The 19856-nt window shown below is 46.0% G+C and overlaps 1 protein-coding gene across 1 annotated transcript in view; it reads right to left on the reverse strand.

The window, feature by feature from the left end:
* The window catches only part of PLCE1 (phospholipase C epsilon 1), a 333692-nt gene that overhangs the window by 95971 nt on the left and 217865 nt on the right, over positions 1–19856 (reverse strand). The window contains exons 5-6 of the mRNA XM_004701341.2: positions 5490–5635; positions 2116–2374 (exon numbers count right to left, since the gene is read on the reverse strand). Coding sequence (XP_004701398.1) covers positions 2116–2374; positions 5490–5635 — 405 coding nt within the window. The remainder of the gene's footprint in view (positions 1–2115; positions 2375–5489; positions 5636–19856) is intronic.

Raw genomic sequence — 19856 nt, forward strand, 5'->3', positions numbered from 1 at the left:
GTCGGGAAGGTGGAGCTCTTATCTCTTATCTATACCTGTGCACGTGCTCCAGTTAACCCGCAGTGAAAGGCAGTACTGGGTCATGAGAGTGGGGGGAGAGGAAGCCTCAAGGAACCATAGGAATATTGTGTATTTCATCAGTGCTTTACTGGACCCTGGTTGACTCATCCCTTAACTGTGACCCCTCTGTGAGGGGATACCTTATTGTCTACAGATGGGCTTTGGGTCTCTGCTCTGTCCATCCCCTCTCATTCCCAACAATATGTTTTATTTGTTTGTTTGTTTGTTGTGGGTCTTCTGATACCTGTTACCTGGTCCCAATGACACCTCATGATCACACAGGCTGGTGTGCTTCTTCTATGTGAGCTTTGTTGCTTCTTTGCTAGATGGCTGCTTGTTTAACTTCAAGCCTTGAAGACCCCAGACGCGATATCTTTTGATAGCCGGGCACCATCCGCTTTCTTCACTGCATGTGCTTATGTACCCGCTTTGTCTTAAGGGATTGTGCCCGGAGCACGAGCATCACAGAATGCCAGTTTGTGACCAAGCGTTCTTACCTTGAGGGAGGGTATGAGCAGAGGCCCAAAGTCCGTCCACGCCCTCAGTGTATTGCCGTATAAATATATGTACATAGGCCAATACTTCTATTTTTATGGATTAATGTATTTACATATGCACATCTATGTTTATACTTCTATCCTTAACTTTGCTTCCTAGATCGGTCCTCTGCTTCTTTTACTTTCCTTCTGCCCCACTGTCACGATGAGTCCTCTCCACCAGAGGTTCCTGAGCAGCAGCTGAGCCAAAAGATCATGGTGTTCCCTCGCCCTAAGATGTGAGAAACCCAAAGGGGGCAGCGCCTGGGAGCTTCATGTGTTTGCCGCCAGCTCTTGCTCTTTGATCCCAGCGCACAAGTCGGAGAGACGTAACCTGCACCCACCAGGGCTCTCAACGCTCCCTGGCACGCAGGCTACCTTTCTGTTCCAGGTGACTTCTCAATCCCACTGTGTGTGTGTGTGTGTGTGTGTGTGAGAGAGAGAGAGAGAGAGAGAGAGAGAGAGAGAGAGAAAGGCCAGTAGTGGGTGTGGTCATCATGGTGAAAATGATCACCTTTGAGACTTCCAGGTCTGGGCACCTCAAAAATTATCCACAATTTTCTCCCCACCTTAATGCCTTCTTCCCTTTTTAAACACCATATAGGAACATTTCTTTATCTTTGTCCTCTAGTTCCTTAACACCCATTCTCCCCAGTGCTCCATGCCCTGAGCCACACCATTCTCTCCTCCATGGGAGCCAGGAAAAAGAAGGAACAAGCTTGAGAGAGAGGGAGGGCGTCATGACCAGGGCCTGGAGTGTGTGTTTAATAGGAAGCAGTATGTTCTCCAGTGTCCTCCCACGAAAGATGTAACAGCAGAGTCCTCCTTTTCTCGACTCCATTACTTAAGAATCTTGCCCACGAGGACGGACATACTCTCACCTAACGTCCTTCATCCCCTGCACCGAGACATTCTGCCCGTTAAGAGAGAAGAAAAACCCATCAACTTTTAAAAAAGAAATCAGAAAACAGCAGAGTACCCATTCTTTGTGTACTTTCTCAAGGTCCCATTAAAACAGCCGAATGGTTTTAAGTCGACCACAGTACTAGTTGTTCTTCTAGACCAGTGGTTCTCAACCTTCCTAATGCCACGACCCTCAATACAGGTCCTTATGTTTAATACATTCCTTATGTCGCGACCCTTTAGTACAGTTCCTCATGTTGTGGTATCCCCTCCAACCATAAAAGTTTCTTTTTAAAAATATCATTTTATTAGGGGCTCATACAATTCTTATCACACATAACATTATTTCCGTTGCTACTTCGTGACTGTAATTTTGCTACTGTTATGAATTGGGTGACCCCTGGGAAAGGGTCGTTGGATCCCCAAAGGGGTTGAGACCCACAGGTTAAGAACCACTGTTCTAGGACATCCCAGGACCGAGTGGCTGTCGGATAGCAAAAACAAAGAATAATTCTGTGCTTTAGCAAGCACCCTCTTCTCACAGGTAAGAGTGGTAAGACTGGCACCAATGAAGACTCTGACCTCAGGGTAAGAGTCTTAGGTGTGAAGGGCTCACCTCTAAAGTTTCTTCTTGGGAGTTGTATCTTGGGCAAAGCTTCATGAGGCCGGAGCTTCCGTCAAGGACCTCGCAGAGCTCCTTCAGGAAAACCCCACAGAACGGAACCACCTTGCAGCCGGGGATGTGCAGCGCCCGGGTCACCACCTTCCTGTACTCGCAGGAAGATTCGTGCTGAGCCATCGCGTCCTTCAGGCTCCTCATGGTCTCAATGTCGGACTGGTCCATAAACTGCCACATTTTTAGCACTTTTCGGGACCTAATACAAAGAAGTGATTTTTAAAAAAAGTGTGGTAAATGTATATGCAACCAAACACCTGATATTTCAGCAATCTTCTCATGTAACAATATTAATTATTAACATTAAACAGGGCAGGTCAAAACAAATACATGCATGTAAGATGAGCTAATTATTCAAAAATTATTCAAAGTAAGTTGGACCTGAAAGCTAAATTCAACCTATGCCTCCCTCGGGATCGTCTTATAGTTATTCTGTATCCAGTGAAATTCCCACCACATGGCTGGTGGCAGCCGGTCTTCAAGGTGGGCTCCAACCATACCTGTCGCTGGCATTCATGCCTTGTGTAGTGTCCACTGAACATGAATCAGTGCGGGTGCTGTGTGACCAAGACATTATGGCACTAATGACATAAAAAGCTAGGACAGAAAAAGCATCACAGCATCCATTTTTTTTTTCTCGCTCTCTGTTTTAAAAAAATTAAACAGTATTATTGACTATAATTCATGCATCATACAATTCAGTGGTCTGACTATATTTTTAAAAAGCATTTTTTTTACTCATTATTATTAGCTCCCCAATTCTCCCCCGTAATCTCTTCTCACAGGAGTGGTAAGATTGGCACCCAGGCAACTATTTAATTTAGTTGCTGTCTCTGTAGATTTTCCTATCTTGGATTTCATGTAAAAAAAAATCATATCAAGCCTCCCCCTCCAACAACAATGACAAAATAAAACACAGAAAGTCCTCACTCCAAAACAAAACAGGAAGTAATACAAACTAGGAGAAACCGAACATGGGTCAGAAGGGAAAACACATGATAAAATGTTAAATGTTAATCAAATGATATCTGTATCCATTCACTTTCTGATGCTCTCTGTCTGTGGGCAAGGCTGTTCCCATCTCTGGTCAATGGTCTGAGGGAATTCAGTGGGGCTTAATCCATAAGGATTAAGCTCTGAAAATGGATTTTGGGCTTTCACTGTCATCCATGGACTGCAAACCAGGTAAGAATTTAAGCTCTAATACAATTCCTTCCTCTGATTTTGGATTTTATTATTTATAATCCTTGGATCACACAGTGGTCTGTGTAGACTTAGCTGACACTTCACTTAGAAGTTTGCTTGCTTTAGGATAAGCTGTTAGACCCCAGACATTATTCTTTCTGGTAGCCGGGCATCATTTGTTTTTCTCACTTGACTTTGCTATAGTGCCCATATTTGCAGTGACTCCCTTCATGTGGGTAAATATTGAGCAGGGCTGCATCATAAGAACTGGTTGTTCTTAGGTAAGGGCTTACAGTTAAATGCGAGTTCAAAATCTATTCTACGGACTTTGCCCTCGTGGACTGCTTGCTCTTTTTGAGGTAAACCAGCTGCCATGCTGCGAGGACACTCAAGTAAGTCCACGTGGAGAGGACGTGAGGTTGCCAGTCAAAGCCAACACCATCTTTCGAGGCCAGTACAGAAAAGTAAAATCAAAAACTAAAACAAACCCATTGTCACGGAGTCACTTTTGACTCACGGTGAATTTGTGTTGCAGACTAGAATTGGTTTTGCTTGGCTGTAATCGTTCCATAGAACCACTGGTGGGTTCGAACCACCCACCTCTAGGTTAGCAGCTGATTGTAAACTTCTCCGGTCACCCATGCTCCACACAGAAGGATCTTTACCATAAAGATAAAACTATTTAATTGCAATGTGACTATACAGTCTCAAAAGAAAAGTGACAGGATCCTGAAGAAAGTTTACTAGAAAGAGAACACTCATCTGGGGAAAAAAATAGTTTCTGTTTTCCCAGTATTTGCTCTATTTTCCCTTCTTCTGAGCCATGCTTAGTGTATTTGTATGACCAGTCTAAATGCCAGTGACGTGATCATTTGAGTTTACTCTTAGTTAAGGAAGTTCAAAAGCAAAAAAATGCCCAACTCTAGGAATTTTCTTCATCTCCTCCACCCCCCACTGCCTATGGGGGGATCTGGAAAATTACAATGGAGCCCTGGTGGCATAGTGGTTACTCATTGGGCTGCCAGCTCTCAGGTCAGCAGTTCGTAATCACTAGCTGCTCAATGGATGAAAGACGGGCTTGCTATTCGCCTAAGCAGTTCCAGTCTTGGAAACTCGCTGGGGGGCAGTTCTGCCCGCTCCTGTAGGGTTGCTGTGAGCTAGGACCAACTCCATGGCGGTGAATTTGGGTTCAGTGTTGGAGGATCAAAGGAAAGTCTCGATCCTGTCATGAAGTAAGATCCAAGTAAAGGGAGTACCTTCTTTGAGAAGGGGACTCTCAGGCGACAGTCACAGCAACAGTGCCTCGCATGGAGGCTTACTCTATGCGCGATGCATGTGCTACGCATTTCAAATGGTTTCACTGAGTCTTCAGAGCAACTCTAGAGGAAGGAACCTTTTAATTCGACAGCTATGCCATGGGGAACTCAGAACATCATTTCATGTCATTATGTCCAATGCTGTCTCCCAGAGCGGCGAGGGGCAGCCAGTTCATGGCAAATCGCCAAGGGTGAATGCAAACAAGGCCGGAGGCAGCGTTGCTACAAAGGTGATCTTTGGTCTTAGCTGGGCAGCAAGGCACAAGAGCAGGATATCACGGTGGTTAAGAGAATGAGCTCTGAGATCAAGGTTGCCTGCTCTCAGATGCACTCGTGTCTGGTAACAAAGGGCGATGAATGAACTTCTGCAAGCATTAGGCTCCTCTTTCTTAGAGTAATAATGGGTCCTACCTCAAACATTGTTTTGGAATTAAAATATGCAATGCATAAAAAGTTAGCTCAATGTTTGTACAGTAGCCCGATGACATATAGTTAGAGAAACAGATAGATAGATAGACAGACAGACAGACAGACAGATAGATAGAGTGTATGGAACATGAGATGGTAGTGATGGCATAAACAGCACCGATAATTTTATTCAATTTAGCAAGAGCACAGGATGAAAGCAGACACAGTTAAGTGCAACCACGAATGTTGCACTTAGGGCATCTCTGAGGGACTAGGCTTGAGGAACGAAAATGATCACAACTACCTGCTTGCTTGGGGAAAAGAAGCTATCTGGGTAATTAACTTCGTGCCATTGAGCCGTGAAGCGGAAACTGTACCCAGGAAACTATGCCCACCTGACCATACCTGAGGCCAGCCAAGAACTCCATGACAGCATTGTAGTTGCCCATGTTCCAACAGCATTTGGCCACGTGCACCAAGTAGGAGAAGACCTCCCTCTTCTCTTCCATGGAGCCCGCTGCGAGGATCAGCCACGTCACCCAGGAGCTCACCTGGAAAATGCAGAGAGGAACACCCATCCTAAGACGATGCCCTGGAAGCTCGATAATCATTTCTTCACAAGAAGCTGTGACCCCGCCCGCCCATCTCGACCACTGCTTTGTCTGGGGATCAGGGAAAGTCCCTTAGCCTCTGTGCCTTCCTTCATCTTCGTCTCTAACCTAAGGAAGAGGATTGGAGGAAAGAAGAGCGAAGCAGGCCAAAGGTGGTGTCCAACTACCCCACTACCAACCATTCTGATCAGGTCCATAGCCGGCCCTGGGTAGGTTGGGAGATAAATTTGGGACAAAATTCAACATCCTTAAAAGACCAGAGTTACCCACCTGAGGGAGACTGCTGGAAGCACAAACACCCTCCTTCCAGCCTGGGATCCCTTTGCAGCCAACAACAGGCCTATGAAGTGAACAGTAACGTTCCTGAGGGACACGTTTCTCAGAACACCTAACCATCTGAGACCAAGGGCAACATTTGCCCCCAAAGAGGGCTGAGAGGCAGGAAGGGGGCAAGAAAGAACGAAGGCTAGCACAAGGCACCCTGGGAGGAAACCAGAGAGTGCTGTTACACTGAGGGAGTTGCAACCAATGCGGTGAAACAAAATGCACGGGGACGGTTCAGTGCAACATGAATCTGCTTCACACACTTTCACCCAAACCACCACACAAACAAAGGGACCAGAAAAGATAATTTGAAACATCCCTCTTGAGATATAAAATTCCAGGAGGCTACGGAGGGAACACAAGGCTTAAGGATAACTTTGATTGAAACCTATTTGGACTCTCTTTTACCATTGCACTACTCAGGACAAGTCAGCACTAACGAGAACAGCTACTTACATAGCTTAGCGTACTAGGGACTAGGCTGATGCAAATGGTTGATGTGCTTGGCTGCTGCCCAGAAGGATGGAGGCTCTGGTTCATCCAGATGTGCCTTGGAAGAAAGGCTTGGTAACCCACTGCCATAAAACTAGTTATTGAAAATCCTAGGAAGTTCGACTTTGATACCCTGCCAGGAATTGGAATCAACTTGATAGCAACCTTTTCATTTCATGTGCCAGACATCGTTCTAAGTTCTTTATATACTACCTTCTTTCCTTCTCACAGCAATCCTAAGAAGTGGAGGTTTTCTTATTATCCTCATTTTACATATGAATGAACTGGCAGAGAAAGGGCAAGGGAATTGCTTAAAGTCCCCAGCAACAGGTGGCAAAGTCTGGATTTGAACTTGGGTGTTTGTGGCAGAGATGCCTTTAACTATCTACATATTGAATACCTCATGCATGCCCGATATGGATGCTAATATTCTCCAGCGCTGGGTTTAAACGAATTCTCATGAGATTTTTTTTTCTCCCAGCACACAGGGACTGGACTATAATATTAAGTAAAACTCCACATCGAAGCCCTCCCTTTCACCACACCCCCAAGAGTGTTCTGCTGCTGCCTATACTCTGGGGCCTGGAACACGGTTGTGCAAGTTGTCTCCATCCAGGCTGACAGCTAGGTTGATAGACTGTTATTAACAAACCCAAGCCTTGCTCTCGATCCCACTTGGCTCTATTTCCTGTACTTGCTTAGGCAATTCCTGTCCTGGTCTGAGAGAGTGAGGCCAGAACACAGGGTCAGGATGACCCACGACAACCAAGAAAGAGTTCAAGGGTCAAGGCATATTGCTTACAGTTGATGAAAGGATAAGAATGAATGGCATTTAGTATTGGCAGAAAAGACCCCTGGTGATACAACGACTGAGTGTTCAGCTGCTAACCAAAAGTTTGACAGTTTGAACCCACCCAGTGGCTCCCCAGGAGAAAGATCAGCTCCCATAAAGATTAAACAAAAACAGAACAGAACAAACTCACTAATATTTAGTGGGTTCTGACTCAGAGCAACCCTGTAGAACAGGGTAGAATGGCCCCTAGGGATTTTCAAGACTGTAACTGTTTACTGGAGTAGAAAGCCTCCTCTTTCTCCCACAGAGCCAATGGTGGTTTAGAACTGCTGACCTCAAGGTTAGCAGTCCAACGTGTAACCATTTCACCACCAGGGCTCCCCAAAAGATTATAGCCTCAGAGGAGCTGACACCAAGGGCTCAATAGAAAACAATGATGGTAACATATGTACAAATGTGCTTGATACAATTGGTGTATGGATTGTTACAAGAGCTGTAAGAGGCCTAGTAATTTGTTTTTTAAAGTATAGCCTCGACAGCCCTATGGGAAAATTCAACGCTGTTACATGAGTGGCTCTGAGTTGAAAACGGACTCAATGGCACAGCACCCCAACAGTGTGCGCAGAAGCAGTTCCTGGACAGCGCAGTGTAAGCGCTTGGCTGCTAATCAGAAGGTGAGAGGTTTGTGACAACCTAGAAGACAGGAAGGAACCGGACAGAAGGACACGTGGAAGCTATAAACAAACACAAGAAGAGGGAAGGGTGCTGTTACATTGTGGAGCTTATAATCATCGTCACAAGCAAACTGCTCATCAATTATAGGGAAAACCAATTTGCTTTGTCAATGTTCACTCAAATCATAAGAACAAGATTAAAAACAAATAAATCCCGAAATCAACTTCCCAGCAAACAATACCCCAAACAAAACCAAACTCACTGTCCTCAAGCGACCCTAGTCAGTCATCTTTATTCCTAAGAGCAGCTGGTGGGTTTAAAATGCCAGTCTTGCAGCCCAAGGTCTAATCCATAGTACCACCAGAGTTCCTTTGACCCACCCCACCCCATTCCCCTGCCAGTTAAGGCGATTCCGGCCAATAACGATCCTATAAAGCGTGGCTGAGACTGTAAATGTTTACAGCAGCAGACAATCTCAGCTTTCTCTTAAGCAGTGGCTGGTGGGTTTGAGCCACTGACCTTGTGGTTCGCAGCCCAACATCTAATCCATGGTACCACCAAATCAAACTCACTGCCATCGAGTCCATGCCAACTCATAGCAACCCTATAGGACAGGGTAGAACTGCCCTGTGCGCTTCCAAGACTGCACCTCTTTAAGGGAGTAGAAAGCTCTGGCTTTCTCCCTAGGTGGTTTCTACCTGTTGGTCTTGCGGGTCACAGTCCCCAAGGGGAAAAGACAGTGTCTTGGTTCCATAAAGATCTACACCAAGAAAATTCAATAGGGTAGTTCTACTCTGTCCACTAGGTCACTATGAGTAAAACCTACTGGACAGTCCCTACCAACAGTGCTGGGGGAATATCATGTCTTTCCTTGGCTGAAGTCCATGGAAGCAATGTGATGGCCCTTGGCTATCCTTGAGCCCTAGAATCCCAGCACGCATCCCCACTGTCCACCTGCCTTGGCCTTCACTGGCTAATGTCAAGAGAAGAGACTGAAAATCAGAACCCTAGAAGAAATCCTAGTCTAGATCATCCTGCAAGAAATTTGGAGCTCCTTGGGAAGAAGATGACCATTTGCTCCCAATCTCCTGGGTCTGCCCTAAGCACACAGGTGCCCACCAGAGAGTACCAGAGCCAACACCTCTCCTGAAGGTAAGCTGCTCCCGGGTGAGCTAAGAGCAATTCCCACGCACCATCTCCACGCTTGGTGTGCCTGCCCCTGGTAAAAGTTACCTTTGTTGAAACCTTGGTGGTGCTAAGTTGGCCAGAGTCAGAAATGATTTTGTTGATAGAGGTAGAGTGTGTCTAGTTCTTCCTTTAGAGAGATTTGTTTTTGATGAACCCCATCTTGCCGGGGAAATCATCGGCCAATACTTAGAAACACAGAGTCTTTGTCCCTAGAGTTGGGAAATCCAGCCTGCTCTCTTTACTGGAGAGTTAAAATAGATTCCTTCAAGCCCCGCCACCCACTCCCCCCCAACCAGTTAGTTGTTGAGGCCTCTGGCCTCCAGTCCTTTCCTTTTAAACCAGATGGTGAATTGGGGTCTCTGGAAAGTCACTGTTCTGTCCAGTGAATTAGCACTGGGTGAATTAGCACACAGACTGCCCTACACTGCCACATAGCAGGCGGAAACCACCACTAGGTTGCTGCCTCAACCTTGATCACGCATCCAGACGGATTTCCTATCAGTCAAATCATTTTCCATATACTTTCCCACAATGTGAGGAAAAAAATAGCGATACTGTATTTCACATGGAAACCTAATTTAAACCAACTGTTCCATCTCCCAGTGTGAGTCCCCAGAGCCTGGTTGTTGAGATTATGTAATCACTGTTATCATAAACACACACACACACACACACACACACACATCTGTTACGGACTTTAAGGACTATGCTTTTATTAGAGCCGAATATATTCATAAGCTTGCAGGCAGTAAATACTGAAAGGTCATCTCTAATTAAGAAAAAAAATAAACTACATAAAAAGGGAATGAGGATTCAAGGACGAATGGCGAAATGCAGCCCACAGCAGAAAAGGTGCACTCTGGAAAATGGGATGACCCGCCGATCCAAAAGGGATGGCGGGACACTGAAATCACGAACCGGAACACAAAATCCAGAACAAATGTCAAGCACTACCAGGGGCCCTGGTGACACACTGGGTCAGGCGGTGGGCCACTCACCACACTGTGTGTGGTCCACCCACCAGCAGCTTCCCAGGAGAAAGATGAGGCGGTCTGCTCCCATAAAGATGTATAGTCTCAGACATTCGATGGCCTGGCTCTACGCTGTCCGATGAGCTGAAATCGACAAGCACAGGAACGTCCCGTGATTTTGTCTCATTTCACTGGTCATCCCAGAATTACTGGAGTAACTGCCCCCAGCCCAGTTATTGGAGAGCTTCTCCCAGAAAGCTCTGCGCTTATTCCAGTGACCTCAGCCAAGCTGTTGTTGACCTTCAGGTGGCAGCAGCACTGCGCCACAGGCTCTGCTGGGCTGGAATCTCCAGATTGCTGCGTAGGTTTGAACCACCGACTCTTTGCTTAGCCAGGCGTCCTCAAACTACAGCCCGCTGGCCACATGCGGCCTGCCGAGGGCATTTATCTGGCCAGACGGGTGGTTTTGCCCCATTTGTATTTCTACTTCAAAATAAGATATGTGCAGTGTGCATAGAAATTTGTTCATAGTTTTCTTTTAAACTATAGTCCAGCCCTCCAACGGGTCTGAGGGACAGTGAACTGGCCCCCTGTTTAAAAAGTTTGAGGACCCCTGCCTTAGTCACTTTGTGCGTAAGTGTGACATTAGTTCTCCATTAACACTCCCTCCATTTTTCTTTCTTTTTGGGCTATGAATAAGACTTGATGATGGTGGGTGGGTAGGCATGCAATCAGACAAACTAAAGAGGCTTGATGCAGTTGTGCTATAAAGGACATACGAGGGGATGCACACACAACCTTTTTTTCAAAGATATGTATTTAATTTTTTTTTTTACAAAACAACCTTATCACCTTCAAAGTACTCTGCTTTACACTTAATACATTTGTCAAATCTGTGATTCCATTCTTGGAAACAGTTTTCAAACTCCTCTGTTTGGATGACTGGCAGAATCTCCCTTGTTTTGTTTTTTTTCCCACCTCTTCTACTTCGTGAAATTGCTGTCCTTTCATGTCCCTCTGAATACTGGACACAAAAAGAAGTCACATGGAGCGAGGTCAGGGGAGTAAGGTGTGTGGGGCAAGAGAGGCATGCCGTTTTTTGCCAAAAACCGGTGCACTGAGATGGCTGCATGAGCAGGTGCATTGTTGTGGCAAAACCAGTCTGCTATAAATCAGGCCTTTTTTGTTGTACACTGTTATGTAATCTTTTCAGAGCCCCTAACCAGAAAGCTTGATTAACAATCTGACTTGGTGGAATGAATCCCAAATGCATTACAAGTCCACATTTTCATCCATCTGGGAAGTTGATGGACATCCAGAAATGGGGTTTGTCATCAATTGACAGTTCATCTTTTTTGAAATAAGAAAACCACTTGTACACTTGCGTTTTCCCCACAATGCTGTCCTTGTACGCTGTGTTCAACATTTCAACAGTATCTGCAGTATTTTTCTTGAGCAGAAAACAAAACATCACAGCCACACACTGTTCTCTTAAATCGGCCATCACAAAAAAAACAAACGAGGTTCGAGCCAAAGTGCTTTTATGAAAAACAATTCACTGTGACCAGAGAGAACCTTCCCAGGTGATGCCACTGGGTGCACTAACTCAGAGCAAGTTGCTCTATGCTCACCGAGTGAGACAATGCATAGTACAAAAGCTGTGCCCCACCTAGAGCAATTCCATTTTTTTCGGTACCCCTCATATGTCTAAGACATTTGTTCACCTCAGTAGATAGCTGCATAACTTTTTAGCAGATTATAAATGTGATTTAAACTTGATTTAGGGAAATCCCTTTGGTAGTAGCATAGAAAATGATGGAAACGAGGAGACTATTTTGTTCTGTTGTTTCGTTGTTACGCATCGGGCAGGTAAGAGTTTGAACCAACTCCATGCCACCTAGTACCAGCAAGGAGACCGGGGAGACAGAGGGGAGGCCATCCAGGAAAGAGGGAGTGAGATTCTGCACTGAGACAGTGCCATGGCTCATACTCAGAGGCATTTCTAAGTAAAACCAGCAAAGCTTCCCATTAAGGCCTCTGTATTTCTGGGTCTGCTCAAACTGGACGGCTTGCCCTCTCTTCTCACCTCAAATGTCTCATTGGCATTGCATGAGTTTTATTTGTAAGGAAGGTTCTGGCTCCATTCAAAGTGCCCTTTCCCTGGTTCACCCTTATAAAGTCGACTTATACCTTGGTCCACCAGGTCCCTGCCCATTTTCCAATCCCATCTCATCTTGCCCATTGTACCGGCTGTCACGGAAATACACCAGGCCCTTATCTTTCTCAGGGATTCTGCATTGGCGGATCTCCCAATGCTCTTTCCTCACCCCTTCCAATTTTATTGAGCTAATTCCTCCTCATTCTGTAGGTAGAATTGTCCCTACACCCTGCAATCAGAGTCCCTGCGCTGGCTCCCGCACCTTACAGGGTCCCACGCTGGCCCTGCTCCAGCTCTGCCGCGCTCTGGAGAGTGAGAGGTCTGGGAGGCAGAGAGGAGCATCCCAACGTTTCAGGTTTATCTGCTACCCCATGTATCCACTCCCTGCCATCGAGGCTGTTCTGAGCCATAGCAACCCTGACCCTGGTTTCTGAGACTGTAAGTCCTTACTGGAGCGGTCAGCTTCAACTTTCTTCCAAGGAGCAGCTGGTGGCTTTGAAATGCCGGCGTAGTGGTTAGCAGTCCAACGCCTTTCCGACCGCAGCGCCAGGCCTCCTAAGAAGGAGTTTCTGATGGCTCACCTGACAGTCAATTCCTTCCTGCTTCTCTCTGACTTAATGTAAAATCTGGAACCCAAAATGACGTCAGCTCTTGGGTTCTTAGCGTGGTGTAGATTTGCATCTGGTTTATTTTTGATTTATTTGTGCGTCTGACTCTTTCACATGGTCTGTTCAGTCTCCCCTTCCAAACTCAGTCCTCAAGGGCAGGGACCATCTTTCCCACATCTCCAGTGTGGGGGTGCTCAGTGCCTTCTGGCCGACGGGCGGGCCCTAGAGGGTCCCAGGAGGCAGTGGGCAGGGAGGATTCTCAGGGCTACTTGGGAACAGGCCTGGACACTGCCTACTGTGGTTCCCAGGTCCAGAAAAAAGGGACAAATGACTTTCTGCCAAAAAAGTTTGTTTTTTTAAAAAACTAGACTTAGCAGAAGTTCTCATAGCAAGATCCTTTGTAATGTGTATCTGGTCACTAGCTACAGAGGCTCGGGCTCACAGGGTGGGACCTAAAGTTAAGAGTCTAGATACAGCTACTCTCAAGTAGTTTAACTGCAGCAGCACATCACTCGTCTCCACGGAGCCTTACCAACGCTCCCTGGACTCAGGGCGACAGACAGCAGGCACACACCCTTCCCCACCCCCAACCCCCAGAATGTGCCGCCCTCACATCAGTATCCCTGGTGGTGACATGAGGGTGCCCATGTGAATGCAGATTCGAAAGCCACACGTAGCCCTTGCAGTCAGACTCTGGGAGGGCGGGCTCAGGAACATGCAATCTTAGATCCCTCTCAGGTGACTCTCTCTTCTGCACACTGAGATTTATGAACGAGTCCAGGGGTCCATGTGTTCCTTTGCTAGACCCCCGGGCTTTGCGTCAGAGCTCAGGCACCTTCTCTGCAGTGGTTGAGCCATGCTGTCGACCATCCCTTCTGGCTGCCCTCCCAGAGCTAACTGTAGCCCAGGCTTGGGCTGTAACCCATTTGGAGCGAGGCAGGTGAAGCTACTGGGAGGCAGCATATCATGTTGCTGAAGAACTTGGCCATTGGAGGTGGGTGACTCTCTGGTCAACACTTCGCCCTGCTGCTTCCTACTGTGCGTACCTAAGGAAAGCAAGCCAACATCCCTCCTGAGTTAAATGGGAATAATATTTCCTTCTCCGACCGGACAGGTCTCGGCTTTCCCAGCGTTTACTGTCTTTACTTCGGAACATTATCATGAGGGTGAAATTAGAGAGTATGCATACATTTCTCAGGGAGGTGCTTAAAATGAGACCAACCCCACTGCCACTGAGTCCATCCTGACTCATAGTGACCCTGCGACGATGTCATTCCTGCAGCACACAGACACACCTTGTCCCCTGAGGGGCAGCGGGTGGGTTTGAACCACCAACCTGTGGTTAGCAGTTGAACTGCTTCACTCATTTGCACCATCAGGGCTCCACATGCTTAGCAGGCAGGTAAGGGCTTTAAGTGCTGATTACTATGACCTCTCCCGCTGCTACTCCTACTGTTCTTCCTGTTGTTGCTACTGTGATTATTTAAAGAGCTTTGGTTAAACGCTTGGTCAGCTGCTACCCAAATGGTCAGCAGTTCAAACCCATAGCTTCTCTGTGAGAGAAAGCGGTGGCAGTCTGCTTCCGTCAAGATATTCACTGAGATTGAGCCATTTCTGACTCCTATCGACCCGATGGCAGAGAGCAGAACTACCCCCATGGGTAAGTCTTAAGTCGTAAGTCTGCAGACTTGAGTTGTAAGTCTCATCTTTCTCTCTAGGAGTGGCTGGTGGTTTCAAACCGCTGACTTTGCAGTGAGCAAGGCATAACCCACTCTGCCGCCAGGGCTCCTTCATACTGCTTGGAAATTCTATAGGGCAGTTCTATACTGTCCCATGGGGTTGCTATGGATTGGTATCTCAACAGCGCACAACTACTACTTACTACCTGTGCTATAGAGCTGATGAATTCCAGAATTCCAGATGAATTCTAAGGCCTCATAGACTCACTTCCCAAGGCTGCCCAGGAAGGGCCAGTGATTTCTCCGAGGTGGGGTTGCGGCCTGAGCATCCTGTCCCAGCAGGCAGGTATCTCACATACGTCCCTTCCCAGACAGCTCGTCACGAGGAAAGGATTCTTCCTTTATTACCATTGCCCAATCTCTCACATGTAATTTTATCATACCTTCTCCAAGACCAAGACCAATGCCCCAGCCACCTGGAAACATAAAAGCAGAAGACGTGACTTATTAACGCGAGGCCCTCCATTCTGTAGGCCCTGGAGGCAAGCAACCTAACCTCTCAGAGTCTCAATTCCCCTTTCGGTAAAATGGGAATAATACCACACAGGTCCAGGCATTCATCAAGTGGTGGTCAAGAGGCTGTAGATGCCTTGCCCTGCTTGGCACAATGCCACGGACCACTCTCTGCCTGGGAGAGATTCCAAGGGGAGACCCCTAAACCCACTGCTGTGGGGTTGGTCCCAACTCATAGCAAACGAACAGAACACAGGAGAATTGCTCCGTGGGGTTTCCGAGGCTGTAAATCTTGGAGTGATGGGAGCAAGCAGCGCTGTTTTTCTCTGGTGGAGCAGCTTATGGGCCTGAACCACTGATTTTGTGGTTAATAGCCCAATGCTTAACCTGCTGCATCACCAGAGATCCTACAAGAGGGAGCATCTCCCTAAACTGCATCACCGTGGCCTACAGAACAAACTCTTAACCTCATCTGCTTTTAGCTTTCAAGGCCAACACCATCTAATTCAAATTTATATCTTCAACATTATTTCTTAATGGTTGCCATGTGTCTAATCGACTCAGTGGTCGTGAGTTTGGCTTGGCCATCCACTCTTCTATCTTACATCCCAATCCTGCTGCTTGGCATTGCATTCTATCTCTAAGCCATTGTTCCAGCCATTTCCATTTGTAGTGGATCTATAGCACTTTTTAGCTGTCTCTGGCGAATAATCCCACCCATCTTAATCTAGATAGATTCTATGAGGCTGCTTTACCCGCTGCCTCCGGGCCTGTCTAATCTCAGTGATTTGTTCATAGACGGGCATATAACCTAAGTCAGGCCAACTAGAGCCTTCCTTGATTCTTTTATTGAAATTCTGAAGAAAAGAGGCATATTCTTTTCATTGGAATCATACCCAGGGGCTGCTGACAGCCGCCTTTGCCAGCATATCAGAAAAGTCCATCTGAAAATGAAGCCAAACAAAGGAAACATGAAGATGAATTCACTGATCAAATTCCTGGATCCAGCCATACCTGCAGCCCTCTGGTGCTTCCATACACATAAACCAAATACACTTTTTTTCTTTTTTGGTTGTTTGAACAATTTTGAGTTCAATGTTATGACCTTATAGTTGGGATTGGGGGGTTGGTGGGAAGAGTCTTGAAACATATGTTGGCTTGAGAAGACCTTCTCTTCTGTCTTTAACAAAGGCAGATTGAACATCATACTATGTATTATGCACCACGCCGAGAATTTGTTAATGAGACAGATGTGCGAGGTGGCCTCAGGTAGCCAACAGTCTTGTGGAGGTGAAATAACATCACGTTATAATTAATAATTAAGTTGTAGTGTGGCTGACGTTATGACCGAGTAAGGACAAGATCCGTAGTGCCCATTCGATCTTCGGAAGTTCGAGTCTTTCTACCACTCTTTTTGCACTCACTCGCTCTCCCAAAGCACTTTATTTAGATCTCTATCACAGGCTTATTTTTCCACAACAGTGACTGCGTGCCTGTGAATTTGCTGGGAACTATGCTAGGCATGGGGGGGCTGGGGGGCAGGGAGGCGTGCACAACGGGCTGGAGCAAGCATAAGAAAAGTAAGACAGCACACCCTGCCTTTTAATAGTTGTGTGCATGTCCACCTTCTCCTCTACACTGTAAGCTCCTTGAAGAGGGGGATGGTGGGGAATAAAATGGTTTGCAGGTTTCCCTGCAGACAAATCGGCGTGAAGAAGCAAAGGATGTTGGCAGTCCACCAAGATCAATGCCATCGTAGCCCTGCAGGGCACTAGTAGACAGAATAAGCTGTTAAAAAGAAGATACTTTTCTCTGCAGTCTGTCCAGGACAGATGAACCTGGGAGGGCTTTTATGAAAGGAGCCCTGGGGACACAGTTGGACTGATAACCTCAAAGTTAGCAGATCAAACCCACCAGCCACTCTGAGGTCAAAGGATGCAACTATCTGCTCCCATAACAATTTTCAACCTTGGAGACAGTTTCCCAAACTTATGTGGCTTACTGCCTCATTTACATATACATACACACCCACATGACTCAGCTCCCTATGGCTTTTAAGAACATTTGTGCTATAGCTCACAAGACCTGCTGAGCTGTGGGAAGACATCAAGAACAACATTCAACGCTTCTACCCAACCCTCGGGGACTCACACCATGGACAAAGCACCATGATGCTCTTGGACACTGGCCTTACAGGCAGCATGGCGTCCCCCAGGGGCCATACCATAAGGACTCAACATAAGGTCCCATGAATGAACTGAGCCTTGCCTCGAAGCTGCCTGAACCCTTGGACCGAGGCCTGGCATACTCTGTTGGGAGAGGAAGCAGAGAGTGGCCGCCCCAGAGCTGTGGAAATGGCAGTCTTTGGATCCTGAGAGGAACCCCTGGCATGGTGGGTGTCCAATGGAAATGGACCCAGCATCACCACCTATTTAGTACCTCAATGGCCCCTTTGTATTGATATGCCAGGTTTTGATCTGTTGGGCAGGGGTGCACTTGTAAGAATTGATCCAGGAAATTTTCCCCTGGGACCATTCTCCAGGCTCAGGGTAAACAGAGTTCAATCAATTGGGAGATCGAACTGTGCAGGGCAACAACTCATGGGGGGGCAGATTGTGGTGGGATTGCACTCGCATAGACTCCTCATAAAGACAGTGTCTGCAGTGCTGCGTCATTGGAAAAATTGTTGATGTTGTCAGTGCAATTGCTTTATACCGCAGGGGGATGATTGACCCTATCTTCCTTTTGTGTTTCTGTTTTTCTGCTTTTTGGATTTTGTTTGTTTGATTATTTGCTGGTTGGTTTGCTGCTGTTGCTGTTGGTCCTAGGGGGTTCTGTTTCTGTCATCCTACGACTGCCAAAGTAAGCCAGAGTTGTCCATAACCTGTGGACAAGCAGATGGATTCTGGGCTCCCACTTAATTCTAGCCCCGGTCCAAGAAGAGTTAGTTCTGATAACATAGTAAGCTCCATACTCACCTTCATGAAATGATCACTGAAGACAAGGGTGCTACAGCAAAGTATGGCGAAGAAAGTAGATGGTGCATGACTATCCATTGGAATAGTGTCTGGGATCTTAAAGGCTTGTATTCAAACAAGCAGCCACCTAAGTGAGGAGTCAACTAAGTCTACATGGAAGAAGCACACCAGCTTGTGTGATCCAAAGATGGCAATAACAAAACCCAAATATGATGAAGGGGAAAGTATCAGAGCTTACACTGCCAACACCCAATTGATAGAAGTCTCTGGAGGACAGTGAGTGGGAGCCCCAAATCCATCTGCAGAGTACCTAGTCAGACGGAGCCTCCGGCAGACCCCCATTAGCCATAGGAAAGGGTCTCAAACAGCTTTGTTTGTGTTTTAATCAGACCGAGATCATTGTAAACTTGATCATGCCGGATCAAACTTGGTCAGTTGACCTCCCTCTTGACCCAACCTGAATTTGTTCTAGGCCCAAGTATTTCTTCCTCAGCTGTTTAAATATTGATGGTGGTCTTTTCTTTCTTACTTTATTCATATTTTATATTTATATTATTATTATTTTATCCTTGCCATTTTATTTTGTTTTTAATTGTGTTTTTTGGGTTTCCCAGTTTGTAAAGGAGTAGATGCATAGATAATAACTGATGCAAGGGTTTATCGGGGTTGGGCTGGGGCTGGGAGTTTGGGAGGGTGAAGGAATTTGGGGAGCAAACAGTGAAACAGGGAAGGGGGGAGCACTAGAACTGATTGTGATTGTGTATATACAACTCATTTTAAGAGACTGAAACACAGAGGTATCTGATATGTGAGTACTATATCCAGTAAACCAAGAGAACACAAAAGAAAGAAAGAGACCGCACTTGACCAATGGGCACCACAGGTGAAGAGGAAAGAGTTGCTGTAGAGGCAGTGAGTTTATGTCAGTGGTGGTAGAATAATTTGGAAAAGGATATCCACAATGGTTGCACAACAAGAAGAGTATAATCAATGGCACTGGCTATACAAGTAGAAGTTGTGGAATTGGAGAATGTTCTGGTGTGTATATTTTTGCCACAATTAGAAAAAAGAAGTACATGAATAACACGAACTACAAGGAAGAAGAAAATGTTCTAGAATTGAACATGGTGACAACTGTACAACTCTTCTTGATATGATTGCATTATTGAATTGCATGACATGTGGATGAAATGATAATGAAACTGTTAAATAAATAAAAAAACCTCATTCACAAAGAAAGCAAAAGGGCATGTAAAGGACAGAAAAGAAAAAAAAAAGATCAAAGTGGATGTCAGAAGAGACGCTGAAACTTGCTCTTAATTGCAGAGTATCTGAAGCAAACGGAAGAAATGATGAAGTCAAAGAGCTGAACAGAAAATTTCAAAGGGTGGCTGTAGAAGACAAAGCCAGATATTGTAGTGAAATATGCAAAGGCCTAGAATTAGCTTGATACAATTGATGTATGGAATGCTTTGAGCTGTACGAGCCCCCAATTAATTTTTTAAAAAAAGAGACCCAGAATTAGAAAAGCAAAAGAGAAGAACAAACTCAGCACATCTGAAACGGAAAGAACTCAAGAGTGAAATCCAAGCCTTGAGTATATCTTGAAAGATTCCATGGACACAATATTGAATGATGCAAGAAGATGACAAGAAGATGACATGAGGGAGGGGGGAGTGGGAGAGGAGGGGCAAAATGAGGAGCGGATGCCAGGGGCTTAAGTGGAGAGCAAATGTTTTGAGAATGATGAGGGCAATGAATGTACAAATGTGCTTTACACAA

Source organism: Echinops telfairi, unplaced genomic scaffold (genome assembly GCF_000313985.2).
Source record: "Echinops telfairi isolate 266 unplaced genomic scaffold, ASM31398v2 ScPeMD7_70;HRSCAF=299, whole genome shotgun sequence".
NCBI lineage: Eukaryota > Metazoa > Chordata > Mammalia > Afrosoricida > Tenrecidae > Echinops > Echinops telfairi.